This window comes from Mustela putorius, unplaced genomic scaffold, assembly GCF_011764305.1.
Source record: "Mustela putorius furo isolate JIRA1106 unplaced genomic scaffold, ASM1176430v1.1 tig00003913_pilon_pilon_pilon, whole genome shotgun sequence".
Taxonomy (NCBI): Eukaryota; Metazoa; Chordata; class Mammalia; order Carnivora; family Mustelidae; genus Mustela; species Mustela putorius.
The window spans coordinates 12169182-12188024 of NW_025422060.1; the positions used below are offsets into that span (position 1 = coordinate 12169182).

Genomic DNA, 18843 nt, shown 5'->3' on the forward strand with positions numbered 1-18843 from the left:
AGGAAATCTTTTGTGAATTTGATTATATCTAAAGATGTGTGGAGATGTAGGAATGCTGTGCAAGGCCAGCTGGGAGCGCTGAGATAAGGAGTACCAGGAAAGAGGAGAGGGAGGTTAAAAGGTTCAGATAAAAGGTTCAGAGGGAAGATAGATCTCCAGTGTTTCAGCTTGTCATCCTCTCCTATGTTTCCAATTTTTAGTTCCTTCTTTAAAATTTTGAAGATTTTACCTGGAAGTTGAGTTTCATCACGTCTCATAGATTTTGATATCTATCTAGCATTTCCTCTTTGTTATTTTCTACATTGTCTTTCATTTCATGTTCTATTTCCTTCCTGAACCCAGTAACTATTTAGGAGAGAGTTTATAAATTTCCAAGTATTTGGATATTAAAAATTTTTTATTAATGACTTCTAGTTTCCTTACATTGTAAAGAGATAGGTGTGTAATTTCTGCTCTGTGAATTTGCTTGGATTAGCAAGAAGTCATCTGTCATTCAATGACACAGAGTAGGACATATTCCCCATATTTCAGACACCAAATTTAACGTAGCTTACTTTTCTATGCCATTTATTTTTGTTTGCTTTCTCCTTCTAAGAAGGAACAACTTCCCCAGAAGCTCTCCTATTTCCCCAGAAGGCACTTCTCCTTGCCCTTCCCTTATTAGTCTCTCTTATGAGGTTCCCTTTCCACTTACCAGAAGCCTTAGCAGGAAGAGGTCAGATGATTCAGGATTGGTCAAGGAGATTCTATTCATTTCTTTCTACATCTCATTTCAAGCCCTGGCCTTAGCATTATATAGACTTCTAAAATTATTATTCAGACTACTACTTGGATTCCCTGGGATTAAAAATTAAACTTTCATTACTTCTTTATGTGTCCTTCACTTAGAGTTCTGAGGGCTTAAATCACTTATGAAATATTAATGAGAGGTGCTGCTTTTTATTCTGGAAAGATGCTTCTGTACCATTCATTGATTTGTTCTATACAATTTAAAAGCTCTCTTAGACAAAAACAGATGAACTAACAGTTGATCTGTTCTTGCTATACTCATTCTTTTGTTACTGGCCACATTACATCACCCATGGGCAATGTGAGTTTCTAGAAGCAGAAGTTTAGTTGAAAGAGATATATAAATCCAAGAATTAATGCATAAATGTGTGCTTCATAATATAAAAAGAAAAATATGCTACACTGGGTCTGGGCAATACCACATTTATTATCTTCTGTAGTTAAATTTTATTCTCAAATAGAATGTTTACAGAGCTCTCTTACTGAGCAAAAAATCTTTCAAAAAATACGATACATGAAAAAGATATAGTAGGCAATAGTATCTTTATTTAAATATCTCCATTTAAAGGATAGATTTTCATGGGAACAAGACAACTGGAACCACATAATTAGAAGATGTAGGATTTTTAGAAATGCATATATTCATTCAAAAGAAAATTTCTTGTTATTATTCTCCCAGATCTCTCTAGAATTCCCTCTCTCACTTTTCACTCTTTCTAAAATTTTGGGTGGTCTTTTCTCTCTTATAAAGAGTTAATAAATGGCAAAAGCCATCTGATTTCTAAACCACCAGTGTATCTGAAGTACCATGACTCTTATTTTTATTCCTTTACTTAAATATTCACTTTTTAGGTATACCTTTTAAAAATGAAATCACCATTTCAGAGAGCAGTATTTTGAGTCATAATAATGCCATTTGAATTTGGTTCCAGAATCACTTTCTTCCATGCCCACTGTCTGAAGAACATGAAAAGCAGTAGATATACTTAGAAAAAAAAAAAGGGGCTCAGTTTACAGATTATCCCAATAGATAGATATGAGGTATTGGCAAGAAATTGGTAGAAGTCAGCATATGTCTATCTAGCATTCCACGTAGGTATATCTAAATCCTATTCTGATAACTAACTAGAGTTTGGTCTTTGTGACCTCAATTTCCTCATTTGTAAAATTAAGGATTTAAATTAGATGACCTCTCAGACCCTTGCTGGTACTAAAATTCTACAAATCGATTGTACTCCTTTAGGATGGTCAAGGACATTAGAGAAAATCTTTTCAATTATTCAAATCACGATACATGTCCTGTCCTCCTAATAGTGCTCTTATATTGTCTCCATCAACAACCTCTGAGGGAAATTTAATCAAGACTTTATGGGTGTGTGTGCACATCAGAATGTCAATACTTCAATGGCAAACCATGAAAGGGTCTTACCAGCTCTATCTGAACTGATAAGTTCAAGGCAGGAGTTGGAAATCTGGCCTAGGAAAACCTTGCATTTTTATAATATTTTAATACTTTAAGCTTCTTTTATCATTCACTGTCTTGATTTATATTCATGAAGTTTGAAGGAATAGGTAGGGTATCTTGTAGAAGAAGGCACTGAAGCATCCAGATAAAAAATTGTTCAAGGTTATACAGTCATCAAATGACTGGGCAAAAATAAGCACTTAGAAAAATTAACTCTAATCCCATTCTGGCCACATAATATTCTCCTATTCTGTTTTACAAAATTAAATGTTCCAATGCTTTATTTTTTTAATAACTTTTCATAATGATTTGGAGTTCATATAACTTCTTACTGAAATTCAATTAGAACATAGTGCAAGGACAGAGAGGGTAAATCATTCCAGATGCTTTGGCGACACCTTAGAGCCATAAGAACCCTACATAGTATCTAATACAAAGGTATGCAGATTTCCCTACAAATTAGAGTTAGTGTTACCTGTCTCAGAAAAGCATTGTGCATGGTTCCATGTTATGGTCCTGTGACCAGGGAGCCAGATATGGAATTGGGAAACTCACAAGGGCTTCTTTCCTATGGAAGGTGAGCCAACTTTTGCAGTCTTAGCTACACAACTGTGTCTCTGTTCTTATCAGAGAACAGTACAACTGAAACTAATTCAATTTCCAGCTCTCCTACTCCCCAGACATGTAACCATGAGCAAGAGACAATTTCTCTGAGCCTCAGTTTCCTCATTTCAAATAGGAATAATAATGGTTTTTGTGAGGATTCAATGAATTAACTCATGTCAAAGATGGTACCACATCCAACAGATAGTAGAAAGACAATAATCGTTATCTACTTAATTACAGTACTTTAAAGTTTAGAATAGCACCTGGTGCATAGTAAGTACTCTCTAAGTGTGAGCTATTTTCTTCTATCCTTAAAGTTAAAAAACAGATGGTGGAAATTTAATTTTTATTTACATAAAAATATCTGAAATTGCTCCACAATGTAAAACTTTAATGTATTTTATGGGATATTCTGGAAAACAAACTGAATGAATATACACGTTTACATCACCCTCTGAGACAACAATCTCTGGATTAAAAATATATATTGCTAAATCCAGAGAGGCAGTTCAAGATGGCAGTATAGCAAGATCCTGAACTGACCTCTTCCTATGAACACAACAAATCTCCAGCTACATGTAGAAAAATTCCCTCTGATAAAGAACTGAAAACTACCTGAATAAGCTTCTCCACAACAAAAGATAAAAGTGCCACACCAAAATGGGAAGGAGAGGCAGAGATTCATCTATAGGGATTCCCTCTGGGGATGGATACACTGGTAGGTACCATTTTTGGCATTCTCCCTCTAACCTGCTAGTGTTGGTAGGCATACCCAGCCTTTATATTCTGTACTCCATGACCCCATCTAAGCCAGCCAAGCAAGTGCCCCTCTCCCTGTACCACTACTACATGCAGCCCACCAGCTGGGAGAGCACCCTACTCCCCATGTGCCACTCCACCTTAACCTTGCCAGTGACAGCCTAGTGAATGCCCCACCCCTGCATGCTGCTTTACAGTGACACCACCAAAGCCAGCCAGCCAACACAGTCCATACAAAGAATGCCCTGTGAGCATCTGGTTCATGTGGCCAAGGGGGATTAGACCTGCATCCTAACATTCTTGGCAGGCTACCACTCCCAGGGTACTGCATAGACAGCAGACTGGAACACATTTCCAGTTTTGCTGTGAAAAAGTCCTATCTATCTGACATGGAGTTTTGGCCTGGGGAGACAGACTTCATGATTACCACAGATGTAGAGGTTATAGAGGTGCTCTCAGGAAGCATAGGTTGGGGGATACCATCTTTTTTATTTGATCTCACTACAGCTCACCAATACCTCCCAGAAAATAGTTCATACACTCGTCTCAAGCCTTGAAATTTACAACTGTTGCTAAGCAGACACATCTAGATCATTTGGACTAGAGCCAGCAGTGTCCATAATTGAGGTCCCACAGGACTATATATATTTTCATACCTTAAAAGCTGCTGCCTGAGGGTCTAGCTTCTAAATAGCCTGAACCTAGGTGCTGACCGAAATCCACCCCCTCTGGAACACTCACAGGTCTTGGCACACCCTCAACACCTAGGACCTACCAAGAGAAAAATCAGGCTGCTTAGCCAGTCATAAAGGTTTGAGAGACAACAATGGTTTAGGGCAAGGTTAAATGATAGGGTTTATCTCTTACACAAGATCACCCAACCAAGACTGGGAAAATAGCTGTTATACCTTATACATACATAGAAACACAGATAGATAAGCAAAACGAGGAGACAGAGGGATATGTTCCAAATGAAAGAACAGGATAAAACCCTTGGAGGGGGTGCATCTTAATAAAACAAAGATAAAGAATTTACCCAATAAAGAGTTCAAAGCATGGTCCTCTGAAGAAGAATGAATGAACATGGTGCATACTTCAACTAAAGTATAGAAAATATGAGAAAGTACCAAACTGAAGCCACAGAAATGAAGAACACAATAACTGCTCTGAAACATATGCTAGGAGGGTTCAACAGCAGATGAGATCAAGCAGAAGAGAGAATCAGTGAGCTAGAAGACATGGCAGTGGAACTCTTCCAAACAGAGCAGCAAAAGGAAAAAAAAAATAGTAATAACTTTAGCTTAAGGAACATATAGGACATCATCAAACAGAGTAATATTCACATTACAGGGGTTCCACAGGGAAAAAAGAGAGACAGAAAGAAGCAGAAAACTTACTTTGATTGATGAAAGAAATTAAAGGAGACACAAATAAATGGAAAGATACTCTGTGCTCATAGGATGGAAGAATTAATACTGTTAGATTATCCAGGTTACCCAAAGCAATCTACAGATTCAATGATAGACCTATCAAAATTCCAGTGGCATTTTTCACAGAAAGAGAACAAACGATCCTATGATTTGTAGGGAACCACAAAAGATTCTGTATAGCCAAAGCCATCATGTGAAAAAAGAATAAAGCTTTAGGCATTACTCTCTCTCATTTCAAACTATACTACAAAGCTAGAGTAATTAAAACAGTATAGTATTGCAGGAGAATCAGACATAGAGATCAACGGAAAAGAACAGAAAACCCAGAGATAAACCCAACTACATATGGTCAATTAATTTACAATGAAAGAGGCAAGAATACACAACGGGGAAAGGAAATCTCTTCAATAAATGGTGTTGAGAAAACATGCAAAAGAATGGAACTAGATCACTGTCTTATACCATACATAAAACTAACTCAAAATGGATTAAAGACTTGGTGTAAGGGCAGAAACCATATAGACTAGAAGAAAACATAGGAAGAAAGCTCTTTGATATTGGTCTTAGCAGTAACTTTTTGGATCTGACTCCAGAAGCAATGGCAACAAAAGCAAAAATGAACAAATGAGACTATATCAAACTAAAATGTTTCTACAGGGCGCCTGGGTGGCTCAGTGGGTTAAGCCGCTGCCTTCGGCTCAGGTCATGATCTCAGGGTCCTGGGATCGAGTCCCGCATCGGGCTCTCTGCTCAGCAGGGAGTCTGCTTCCTCCTCTCTCTCTCTCTGCCTGCCTCTCTGCCTACTTGTGATCTCTCTCTGTCAAATAAATAAATAAAATCTTAAAAATAAAATAAAATGTTTCTACAAACTGAAGTAAACGTCAACACAACAAAAAGGCAGCCTGATGAATGGGAGAAGACATTTGTAAATCACACATCAAATAAATAGTTAACATCCAAAACATATAAAGAAATCATACAACTCAATAACAACAAAAGACAATCCAATTAAAAAATGGGCAGAGGATCTGAGTAGACATTTTTCTAAAGAAAATATACAGATGGCCAACAGGCACATGATAAGATGCTCAGCATCTCTAATATGAGGGTGATGCAAATTAAAACCAGGATATTACCTCACACCTGTGGGAATAACTATTACCAAAAAGACAAAAAATAACAATGTTGGCAAAGATATGGTAAAAAGGGAACCCTTGTGCACTTTTGGTGGGGGTGTAACCACTATTGAAAACTACACAAAACTTCCTCAAAAAATGAAAATAAAACTACAATATGATCCAGCAATTCCACTTCCTACTCTTTAACTAAAGAAAAGAAAACCACTGATTTAAAAAGATGTATGCACCTCTATGTTCATTGCAGCATTATTACAATACCCAGCTTATGGAAACAACCTATGTATCCATTGATCAATGAATGGATAAAGAAGATGTGGTATTTGTGTATCTATAAAGGAATATTACTCAGCTATGAAAAAAACAATGAAATCTTATCCTTTGTAATAATATGGATGGACCTTATCAGCATTATGCTACAAACTTTCAGTCATAAAATAAACAACATCATGGGGATGTAATATACAACACAAGGCCTATAATCAATCATTCTGTATTGCAAATTTAAAAGTTTCTATAAAAGTAAATCTTAGAAGTTCTCATCACAAGAAAAAAACTGTTACTTTGTATGGCTATATATCAGTAAATACACTTAATGTGGTGATCATTTTGCAATGTATATAAATGTTGAATCACAATGTTGTACACTTGAAACCAAGGTAATGTGTATCCGAACTAAACTAAATATTAATAACTATTACTGTGGCACCAGGCTCAATGTACTTCATTTTACACCTAAGTCCAACTCTTACACTAAAATTCTCTGTTTCTCTACTATACGTATCAAGGAGGGAAGAGGGCAAGAGGTTACATAGGTTTTTCCTGGAAAAATAAATTGGGTCTAACACATGAGCAAACAAAATCGCCAGTGCCTCTCTGAGTTTATATAAAATGATTGTATCCAACAAATACTGTTTTGTCTCTCTTTCTCAATACTCTAATTTGTGGCTTGACCAATAATTAAGCAAAGGAAATACCAGGCCAGGCAAACAAAAGTGCCTTTTTGTTTCAGATATTCTTCACATTACAATCATTACACACACTTAAATCAGAGTTAAAGTTTTTTGAAAGAGAACATGCAGGCCTAATGAAAGGAAAAAACCTACTCTCTGAAACAAGGGTCACCCAATGCTTTACCTTAATTCTCTGCCACTGAATAGCTAGTTCACTTGGCAAATCCTTTTACTTTTCTGGGATGAGTTTCCTGGACAGTCTATGAAAACTATTTCTTATTAGTAAATCTCACTAGTCTTTCCTATTTGCATTCACCTCAGTTATTAAGGATCCGTTTCATAGCTTGTAATTAGGCATTATTATGAGTTCCTAGTCTCAGCTTTCATTTTTGTCCTTTGCTATTTCATTACCAATCTCCTATTTGACCATCTATAGATCTATTTTTGGCAGATTCTTTCATACTCTCTAGAACAGTTGTTCTCAGACTATAGCCTGAGTCAGAATGACCCGGGAGAGGCCAAGAGCTTGTTAAAACACAGATTGTTGAGCATGTCTGTAGAGGTTCTGATGCAGTAGGTCTGGGATAGGGGACAGAACTGGATTTCTAACATCCAGATCACCCAGGGAATCCACACGCTGCTGGCTGTACAACCTACACTATAGAATACAAAAATGTTGATTAACGTCATGAAAGGGCCATGGACAAGTCAAAGTTACCTCCATGTAACTCAGGGAACAGACACTCTGGCCTTCCAGCTCCACATGGGTGAAGTTGATCTGTATCTGTTCTCCCACGGGCTGCGTTATAATGTAGATGCACTGTCTGCTGTGAGTGAAAGGTCCAGACAAGTCAGAAGACAGAAGACCCTCTGGGTCTGTGTAGTTTCCTCCACAATGCAGATCCGCTAAAGAGCACAGGGAAGATAAGGGAAAGGTCCTGTGAGTGGCCATTCCTGTGACCGTCAGGCATTAGAAACAATCTTTAAAAATTGACACACATGCACACACAATCATATATCCATTTTATTCACCCTGTGAATAAAGACATTAGGCCTATGTCTCTAATCATGTTTTCAGTTTGACGTGTGTTTGTCGGACATCCATGTAGTGCCTAAAGAAATAGATCCAGACATGTGTGATCTAACTTCCCATCTAACATCCTCTTCTACATTTAGAATGTAGCCTAAATACCTTTAGGCTCTCCTTCATTCCAAAAAGATTTGGGGTAGCTTATAAAATATGTTACAAAATAAAATATAGGACTAGAGAATGGAATATAATTGAAGGAATAATGAACATCGAACAGCAGGGTGTGCTCAAGGGAAAGCTGACATGCACAAAAGTGGGTAGAGACTCCTCAGTCTACAGAAGGTTGGCTCTAGATTCAGCCTGAAGCCAGGGCAAATGAAGAAAGGGGGCCTGTGAAAAGATGTGCATGGTTACTTTTCCTGATATTGAAACCTGAAAGTTGTTTTTTTGTGTGAGTTCTCATCAGGGCTCAATGATATATTTAAAAATAAAAGCCCTAAAGTAAAAATCTTAGAGTATCTTATTGTTTGTCATTGGTTTGTTCGTTTGTTTTAGGGTATCAATACAAGCTCTAAGCATAAAAAGATGGCACTGTCCTTCACGTCCACGTGCTTTCCCAATGATCAGGTTACTTACTGGGTGACGTTAAGTAGGTGACATGGAAGCCTTGGTCATTAATCTGGTTGTCGGAATGAAAATGAATTCTGGCAAAGGGACCTGTAGTCTGGAGTGGTGGGACAGAGAAAGTGGTACAGAATTTCCCAAGAACAGGGTCCTGATACAAAGGACCATCTCGAATCTAAAAACAAAACAAAAGAATAACTAAGCACAAAAGGATCAGATTTTGACAAACCTCAGTCATTTTGTACATTGACTTCAAAAAAGCTGTGATTGGAAACTGATGGCTCTCAGAGGCTCTCCCATCACTATATACCCAATACTCAGTTGGGGTTCACGAAAGGGAAGTCTCCGCCTCCCACCATTCTTAATACCTTATCTCTGTCCAAACTTTAATTCCAAGCCTAGATGTATAATTTGAAATTTTCTCATGAACCTTTCTCAATGTTTAATTTCCTTAGTTTTCCCCCCCTAGATGTTGGTTTTGTAATGATAAATTCCTAGTAACTAAGAAGGAGGAAATGAATATATGCAAAGAAGATGGAAGAAAGAATACCAACAGTGTCGACTGATTCACAACTTGGTCTAGGTGTTCAGAAGGGTCAGAGGTAGAGAGAAGTGAAGTCAGGTTGACGCAACATAGAGACAGTTTAATGTGTTTTAGAGGTGCAATCCTAATAGTAACTGAGTACCGTGATAATGACAATATGACCTAAGAAATCCTTTTTAATTGTTGATTTTTTAATCTCTTAAATAATCATGTTAACCCCTCTATAATTCAGTTGTAACTGAAAGTTCTGTACTACCTAGAACACCAAACATCAGTGCTATTTTAACACGGCCAATTTGGCCCACTCAAATTACTTTTTCTATCAGCAGCAAAGTTCTGGGATAGCAGTATTTTATTCCTATATTTAACTACTTCCTCGAAATATCGTTGAGAAATGAGAGGCATTTCAATATTATCAGAATGATTGATAACTTTCTATTACATGTATATTCAGGAATTAATGTGGGAGTGGAAAAAAAACCAGACTTCTAACTTTAATTTGATGGAAAATCCATGCTACTGTTAACATTTAAAAGATTATGTTGCTGAAAATTTTCAGGGAGAGGTAGATTTTTCCAGTCACTCCCAAGGGTTTCAAATCCATTACAACTGCTAAATTACTAATGACTTTAACTTGTAGAGATCCCTGTTTGACAGCCACACCTTTCTATCCTTTATGAATAATTCCATAGCACTCCATTCTTCTCTAATGCACTTAGAAAAGCATATTGTCTTTTATCACTACAGCAAGGACTACTAAGATTTATGGAGACAAACAAGACAGGAGCAACATAGGAACTCAATCTTCTCAATGATCTTTTCAGTCTACAAATGCAGAGCAGCATTTCTGATATAACCATAAGCTCAAGGCCTTTTTTTTTTTCTTCTTCTTCTTCTTCTGTATTTTAATCTTTTACTAATGTTAAGCAGGAGGGGCACAGACAGACTTCTCTTCTCCCAATGACAGTTATCAATATATTCTAAGCTCACCCACTAGCAATCAATTTCAACACAATTGCTATTATTTTTCTTCACAGAGCACTATAGTTAGCTTGTGAAATAATGGGTCAATTACCCTAGACAACTGAAGTCTTGATTCTGCATTGGAAAAGATAACCATTACTGTTTCTTTTGTTAATTCTTCATTCCCTCCTTAGGGGACTGGGCTCCAGGAAATGACATAGAACAGTAAGGCAGTCTGTTTCCCAGATTCAAACAAAACCTAGAAGAACCAACAAGCTGACACAATTAAGAATAAGGAATTAACAAGACTTAAGACATCAGCTGCCTATTGAAGAATATATCTAACTACTGCTAGAAAATTATAGTCATCCACAGTATCACCAAACCATATTTCCCTGAGTTCCAATCAGGTCATGACATGTTCTATCCAAATATGATTGTTTACCTCAAGATAATCTTTGCTGCAATCATCATGGTGCTCCAGACTCAAGGTCCCAAAAGTAAATGTTATCAAGAGCCCAGGACTGGTTATTACTTTCCAGACACAATCTCTTCCTGGAGGATAGTTTCCAGGATATCCCGGAGATTTAATCGAACCATAAGTACCCATCAGTACACCTCCACACTCTAAAATAAGAGGAAAAAATAACTTTATATTGTATACAAGTTATAATTTATGTAGAGTTATCATAGTCCTTACTGCAAGAAGACAAGCTTTGTTGAAACAACTGTATGCTATTTGGGATGCCCTCGTAAATTAAGCAAGGCTTTCATTTTTCCAGTTTGATACAGTTATAAATCTAGGAATATTAGCTGATAAATGAATGAGTCACTCCTGCATTGCGCTCTGTGCTTATCAGCTATCACATGGTGATACGATTTTAAAATACAGTGCTGAACTGTCTGAGGGATGAGATGATAGACACTTCTTTTCACTTTGAAAGAGATTAACTTCTGTATAACTTTTTAAAAGTTCTGGTTCTTAAAAAGTTCTTCTTAACTCTTAAAAAGTTCTGGAACTTCTATTACCCCATGTCATTCAACAAACCAGATTATTTTATACATTAGAATAGTCAAGTGCTATGTAATTTTCATTTGAGAGGATTTTTTAACACTAATATAATTAAACTCTTAATTTTATAAGTGAATAAAATCAAATGTCTATGGGTGGTTGAGCCACTTGCCTTGACCAGGAATGGAGTGAGGTAGAGGCGGGGCCAGGCTTTGTGACACCCATGCTGCTACCACTTCATTAATTACCCCCCACCAACCCCCTAAAGTTGTATATCAGTGACTGAAGGAATCTTTTCTTTATTAATATTCACATTTATTTAACAAAGACTCTGTGATGGCTTATATGAAATACTATCCAACATCACTCATCATCAGTAAAATACTATTCAAAACCACAACGAGGTATCACCTCACAACTGTCCCAATGGCTAAAATTAACTACACAAGAAACAACAGGTGCTGGTAAGGATTCAGAGAAAGTGGAATCCTTTTGCACTGTTGGTGGGAATGCAAACGGGTGCAGCCACTCTAGAGAATAATATGGAGGTTCCACAGAAAGTTAAACACAGAACTATCCTACAATACAGCAATTGCATTACTAGTTATTTATCCAAAGGGTAAAAAAATACAGATTCGAAGGGGCACATGCCCCGATGTTTACAGCACCATTATCAACAATAGCCAAACTATGGAGAGAGCCCAAATGTCCATCAACTGATGAATGGATAAAGAAAATGTGGTATATATAAACAATGGAATATTACTCAGCCATCCAAAAGAATGAAATCTTGCCATTTGCGACGATGTGGCTAGAACTAGGTGTATTATGCTACCTGAAATAAATCAGTCAGAAAAAGACAAATACCTAATGATTTCACTCATGTAGAATTTAAGAAAGGAAACAAATGAACATATGGAAAAGGGGGAAAAAGGGGAAAAAAAAAAGGAGAGAGAGGGAAAATAACCATAAGACTCCCAACAACAGACAGTGGACTAAGGGTTGATGGAGGGAGTGGGTGGGGATGGGATAGATGGTGATGGGGATTAAGGAGGGCACTTGTGATGAGCCCTGGGTGTTGTATGTAAGTGAAGAATTACTAAATTCTACTCCAGAAATCAGTACTGCACTGCATGTTCACCAACTAGAATTTAAATTTAAAAATTTAAAAAGAAATACTACTGTAAAATTGAAAAACAGAGATGATAAATAAGAGTCTAGGCTGCAGTGAAAATAAATTGGAAAAAAATAAAATAGATGACATTTCTGATATGCATGATATACAATTTACACAGCTATGCAGGTTACTTAGACAAGTCCCGCTGCCAAGGCAATGAAACAAATTAGTTACATGATTCTCACTGTTCTTAATAAGAAAACACCTGAGTTGCTCAGAGGAAGAGGAGTTGCCTAAAATTTAGTAGTTAAATTATTATATGGATAAAAAAATTACAATATCATAAGCAAACCAAAATGTTAATGGTGTGCCGTGAAAAAAAAATCAATACATAATACAAAGAATTAACATCTCTGATATATGAAGAGCTTCTAAAAAGAGAGACATCAAGAGCTCACTGGCAAAAATTCAAAAGTCCTCTGTACTTGGAAAAGATGTTCAGTTTCACTCATAACAAGGGACATACAAGTAAAAACTTTGCTGAGATACCATTTCTTGCCTCTCAGAATGATACATATCCAGAATACCAAAAACAAATGATCAGTATGATCCGTGGTACATGGAGAAGTAGGCACTCTCGTATATTGCTGATGGGAATACAAGGTAGTACAGTTCTTACAGAAGAGATTATGGCAATGTCTAGCAAAAATACAGAAATTTATTTTTAGACCAAGTAATCACACTTTTAGAAATCTATTGCAAAGATACACTGGGAAAAATGCAATAAGACAACTTCCCAAGGATTCTGTTGCAATATAGTTTGGAATTCCAAAAGACTGGAAACAAGCTAAATGTTCATCAAGGGAGGGCTGACTGAATAGGCAGTGAGTGAGATATCCATGTAATGCACACTATGATCCCATTATGGAGTAGTCTCTAGGATATTTCAAGTGAAAAAGCAAACTAGCAGCAATGCATATTATATGCTACCATTTTTTTTTAAATTGGGGGAAACTTGATCATATGTGATTATCTGCTTATATTTTTTAAATGGAAGGGTAAATCAAAAACTAATAAAAATTGTTTCCTTTGGGAGAAGGAAGGAACAAGACAGAAGGGACAGGGATGAAGGTTAGACTTCTCTAAATTTATTATGAATTTTTATTTGGCTTTGGAAATATGAATATGTTTTACATAATTATAAAGTAAAATTCAATAAAATTCAAAAAGTGAAATCTTTAAAATCACAAACAAAATGAAACAAAATGAAATAACTGTTGAACTAACAGTTTAAGATGGAGAAGAGAAATATTCCAAGATGCTTTAAAACACTGTAAAGTTCAAATACAGAGCTTGAGTGCAACATATATTGCACAAAAAAGAATAGCCAAGGAATACTAAATGACTTTCAGTTATCATATTATTAGTAATAATATTAATACTGTTAATTTGAAAATTCATACAGTAGGATTAAGTAGGTAATATGCTGATGTCACTAGGAACCAGGATTTTTTGAAGTGAGAAGAGGTATAAATATAAAATTTAAAAACTTTAATTTCAATATGCAAATATATTGGAAGATCATGAAGAATACATGATATGCTTTTTCCTTAAAACTAATAAAAATAGGGGCACCTGGGTGGCTTAGTTGGTTGAGTGTCTGACTCTTGATTTCAGCTCAGGTCTTGATTTCAGGGTTGTGAGTTTGAACCCCACACTGAGCTCCATGCTGGGTATGGAGTCTACTTAAAAAATAGTAATATTTAGGGGCACCTGAGTGGCTCAGTGGGTTTGGCCTCTACTTTCAGCTCAGGTCATGATCTCGGGGTCCTGGGATCCAGCCCCGTATCGGGCTCTCTGCTTGGTGGGGAGCCTGCTTCCCCCGTCTCTCTGCCTGCCTCTCTGCCTACTTGTGATCTCTGTTTGTCAAGTAAATAAATAAAATCTTTTTTTAAAAAATAGCATTTTTTTTAAAAGTAGCATTTTAAAAAAATTTCTAGTTCCTTCTACTGAAAGATGTATAGACTTTGTTCAATTTAGTAGCAATAGCCACTCCTATTACCCAGATTATAGAATCTAAATCCCATTTCCCATTAGAGGAGTACAACTCTTCAGAGAAATAATTGGTTCCTGTCCCAACACAATAAATACATAGGAAGAACCTGGAACATCTTTCAGGGCAGAAAGCAAGGAAGTTTCCAAAGGTAACTAGAATAGGGTCAAAGAGGCTCAGAAACTAACTTGAAAGTTTTCCCACTAGCCAAATATGGAACATTTTATTTTTTTTTATTTTTTTTTATTTTTTATTTTTTTTTTTAAAGATTTTATTTATTTACTTGACAGAGAGAGATCACAAGCAGGCAGAGAGGCAGACAGAGAGAGAGAGGAGGAAGCAGGCTCCCCGCAGAGCAGAGAGCCCGATGCGGGACTCGATCCCAGGACCCCGGGACCATGACCTGAGCCGAAGGCAGCGGCTCAACCCACTGAGCCACCCAGGCGCCCAAATATGGAACATTTTAACATAGAAAAAGTCTAGACTAGATTATAATACATCAACTATGATAAAATATGAGTTCATATTTGGTACTAAAACCAACATGAAATAAAAAGAATAACAAGTAATTGTTCATTCTGGAGAAAGCTAGGAAACCAGGTAATTAATTTGAATACTGGAGAAAAATAGGGGGAAGAATCAAGCATCTATCCTACCTTTCTTGACCGATCTGTATGTGAGTGTAACCAAATAGTTGATATGGGAAAGGCCTACTCCATTGAAGAATTCCAGATAATAAATAAAGAATAAAAGATAAAATTCAACTGCCATCATTTTTAAAGCCCCAATTAATCTAAACAATGAGCCTATGGGTTGCTAAGGCCATTAGAGAAAGGGCAAAAGAGTAGCTTTCTAATAGAAAGATCAACCTGAGAAAATCAAAACACTCTAATCAATGTTGCAGTCATGACAGGGAGGCAAATAGACATTGAGTACCTCCAAATGTGAACCTTTTTGTCCCCCTAAACATTAAATTCAATTTGATCAAACCATTCTAGCAAAGTCTAGAACATGGGACAATATGCAAGCCAAACAACAGTTTCTGTAACACATCAATATGAGCAATGGTTACTATTTGGTAATAATAAGGAATTATGGTTTGTTTTAGTTTTCATTGTCTTCAGGCATTGAGAAGCAAGCAGTGAAAGACTGTGATCCTTCAGAGGAAGAAAGCACAAGCGGTGAGTCCCATATATTCTCCCTGTGTGCCTTTCCCAAACTGCAGTGCGGGACAGTGGAGTCCAAGTAGCAGCAGTACTCCTACTGGGTGAAATAAACAAAACTCAGGATTTGGGGCCCCTAGAGTAGCTGGGATTTTGGAATAAGGTACTATAGTGAAGACAGCTGCATGGCCATAATACCCAAAAAATTTATATGAGTTTTCCTTGGGCCCTTAGCTGAGTCTTCAGCTGCATGTACACAGGGGAAGACTACATTAAAAAGTATAAGAGCTATGAGACATAGTCAAAATCTCCAGCATATGTATAATCTGAGTTCCAGAAGAAGAGGACAGAGGAAAAATGACAGAAGCAGAGAAGGAAAACCATGCAGTCATCTCAATAGATTTAGAAAAATTATTTAATATATTTCCTTTTTTTTTTCATTTATTTATTTAGTATCATTATTTTTTCACCACACCCAGTGCTCCATGCAATCTGTGCCCTCTAGAATACCCACCACCTGGTACCCCGACCTCCCACCCCGCCGCCACTTCAAACCCCTCAGATTGTTTTTCAGAGTCCATAGTCTCTCATGATTCACCTCCCCTTCTAATTTACCCCAACCCCCTTCTCTCTAACTCCCCATGTCCTCCATGCTTTTTGTTATACTCCACAAATAAGTGAAACCATATTTAATTTATTTCAATATCCATTCATCATAAAAATTCTTGACAAGTTAGGAATAAAAGATGAGATGGCTTAAAAACATTCATAAAATCTTTGACACTTCTTCCATTGAGGTGGGATCTGTGTCTCCTCCCCTTGAATCTGGGTGGGCTTATGAGTGCTTTAACCAAATAAAAGTATGGCAGAAATAGTATGACTATGACAGTATGACTTCCAAAGGTGGGTCCGAAAAATCCATGCAGCATCTGCCTGGGTCTGTTGTAAGGCTTGCTCTAAGATAGACCAAGTGCCATGAAAGAAGATCCACTACCCTAAGACCACCATCAGAGAGGGGCTACGTGGAGGCATTCAAGTCAATAGTCTGGTTCAACTCTTATCCAAAAGCCAGCATTGATTGAGTGAGTCATCTTGGGTTTCCAGCCTAGTTGAGCCTGTAGATGACTACAGTTTCAGCCAACATCTAATTGTAACTGCTTGACAGATCAAATGATAATTGGGCCCTTTCCAAATTCCTGGTCCACAAGATCAGAAATATAATAAAATGATTAATGCTCTACAAAGCTAAATTTGTGGGTAATCTGTTATACAGAAACAGTAATTTGCAGTGAACTTCCTTTATCTGCTAAGGGTTATCTACAAAAACTTACATCTAAAACATTATATTCAACTGTTAAATACTGAACGCAATTTCCCCATGGGGTTGGGAAGGAGAGAATGATGCCCACTCTACCACTTCTGTTCGGTATGGTACTGGATATCCTAGCCAGGCAATAAAGACGTTAAGGAAAAGAAAGAAATGATAGTTACAAAGATTGGAAAGGAAGATGTTAGAAGGAAAACCACAGACCCCAAACAGTATCACTTAGGCCGAGTCCCCCAGCATGGGCTTAATACCTGATCTAATTGCACTTTCAGCCTCCCCTAGAAATGTAATCTTAATCTGTCAGTCAGGAATTTTCCACTTAGGGCCAATGAGTCTGCCACATGGGCTCTCTCCATCCCCCAAAGGAAGATGAGGTAATCTGTATGATTAGACCCTTCACCCTTCCCATTAAGGGAAGACCTTGTCTGGAACAATCTTTTTCTTTTGCTAATAGTTTCTCGCCCTATTCTTCTTCCTATAAAAACTTCTCATTTCATATAACTCCTCAGGGCTCCCCTCTGTTTGCTAGATGGGATGATGCCCTATTCATGGACTGTTTAATAAACCCAATTAGATCTTCAAATTTACTCCACTAAATTTTGTTTCTTAACAAAGAAAAACGCTCTTTACTCACAGATAACATAACTGTGTATGTAGAGAAATCCAAAAGCATCCACCAAAAAAGCTGTTAGAATTAATTAATGATTTTAGCAATGACTGGATTCAAAATCAAATATTTTTTAAAAATATGTCGTATTTCTATATATGACAACACATAACACATAAAATTGACATTTTAGAAAAACAGTACCATTTCATATAGTATAAAATATTAAATATCTAGAAAAAAACAATAAAATATGTAGAGTAAACACTGGAATCTATAAATCACTGCTAAGATAAATTAAAAAGATAAAGAAATACAGAGATAGTCCGTGTTCATAAAGTGATAGGGCTAATTTAAGAAGTCATTTCTTCCCAAGTTAATTATAGATTCAAGACAATACCAACAAAATTCCAGCAGATTTGGGGGGAGAATTAACAAATTGATTCTAAAACTTACAGGAAAATGTAAAGGATCTAGCATATTTTAAAAGAACCATGTTACAGGACTTACACAATCAGATTTCAAGCTTCAGTAGTTAGTTAAGCCAATGTGGCACAAGGACAGATATATAGGCCAATAGAGAAGCTGAGGAAATCCAGAAATAGATGCACAGATTTACTTATGAGTGAATTGGAGGTTCAGTACTGTTCTATCTACCTTTCTACCTGTTTAAAAATTGTACAGTAAAAAGCTAAAAAAAAAAAAAGTAGAGCCCCAAAAGACAAAATAACAACAGAAAGAACAAATTATCAAATGGTCATTAAGATAAGGAATACTGGGGCGCCTGGGTGGCACAGTGGGTTAAGCCGCTGCCTTCAGCTCAGGTCATGATCTCAGGGTCCTGGGATCGAGTCCCGCATCGGGCTCTCTGCTCGGCAGGGAGCCTGCTTCCCCCTCTCTCTCTCTCTGCCTGCCTCTCCATCTACTTGTGATTTCTCTCTGTCAAATAAATAAATAAAATCTTTAAAAAAAAAAAAAAAGATAAGGAATACTAAGGAAGGAACGACAACCTCTTCAAGAACATCGCTGCAGTAAGTTACTAGTAGAGTTTATAAGAACGCTGTTTGGTCATTTCATAAGGGACCCATTAAGACTCATGGATTTTAATCTTTCTTATTCATCCAAATTTTGTTATCTCTAAACACAAAATGGAATTCCAAATCATTTTATATTTATTTTAAAAGAATTATAAAAGTATGATACAATCCCTAGATCTCAAAACATTTAATGTTATCAACAAGTCTAACACTAAAAAGGAAAACTTA

General features: G+C 36.8%; 1 protein-coding gene across 1 annotated transcript in view; it reads right to left on the bottom strand.

Annotated features, from left to right (window-relative positions):
* The window catches only part of CUBN (cubilin), a 261490-nt gene that overhangs the window by 218533 nt on the left and 24114 nt on the right, over positions 1-18843 (bottom strand). The window contains exons 15-17 of the mRNA XM_004757571.3: positions 10745-10926; positions 8805-8967; positions 7857-8044 (exon numbers count right to left, since the gene is read on the bottom strand). Coding sequence (XP_004757628.1) covers positions 7857-8044; positions 8805-8967; positions 10745-10926 — 533 coding nt within the window. The remainder of the gene's footprint in view (positions 1-7856; positions 8045-8804; positions 8968-10744; positions 10927-18843) is intronic.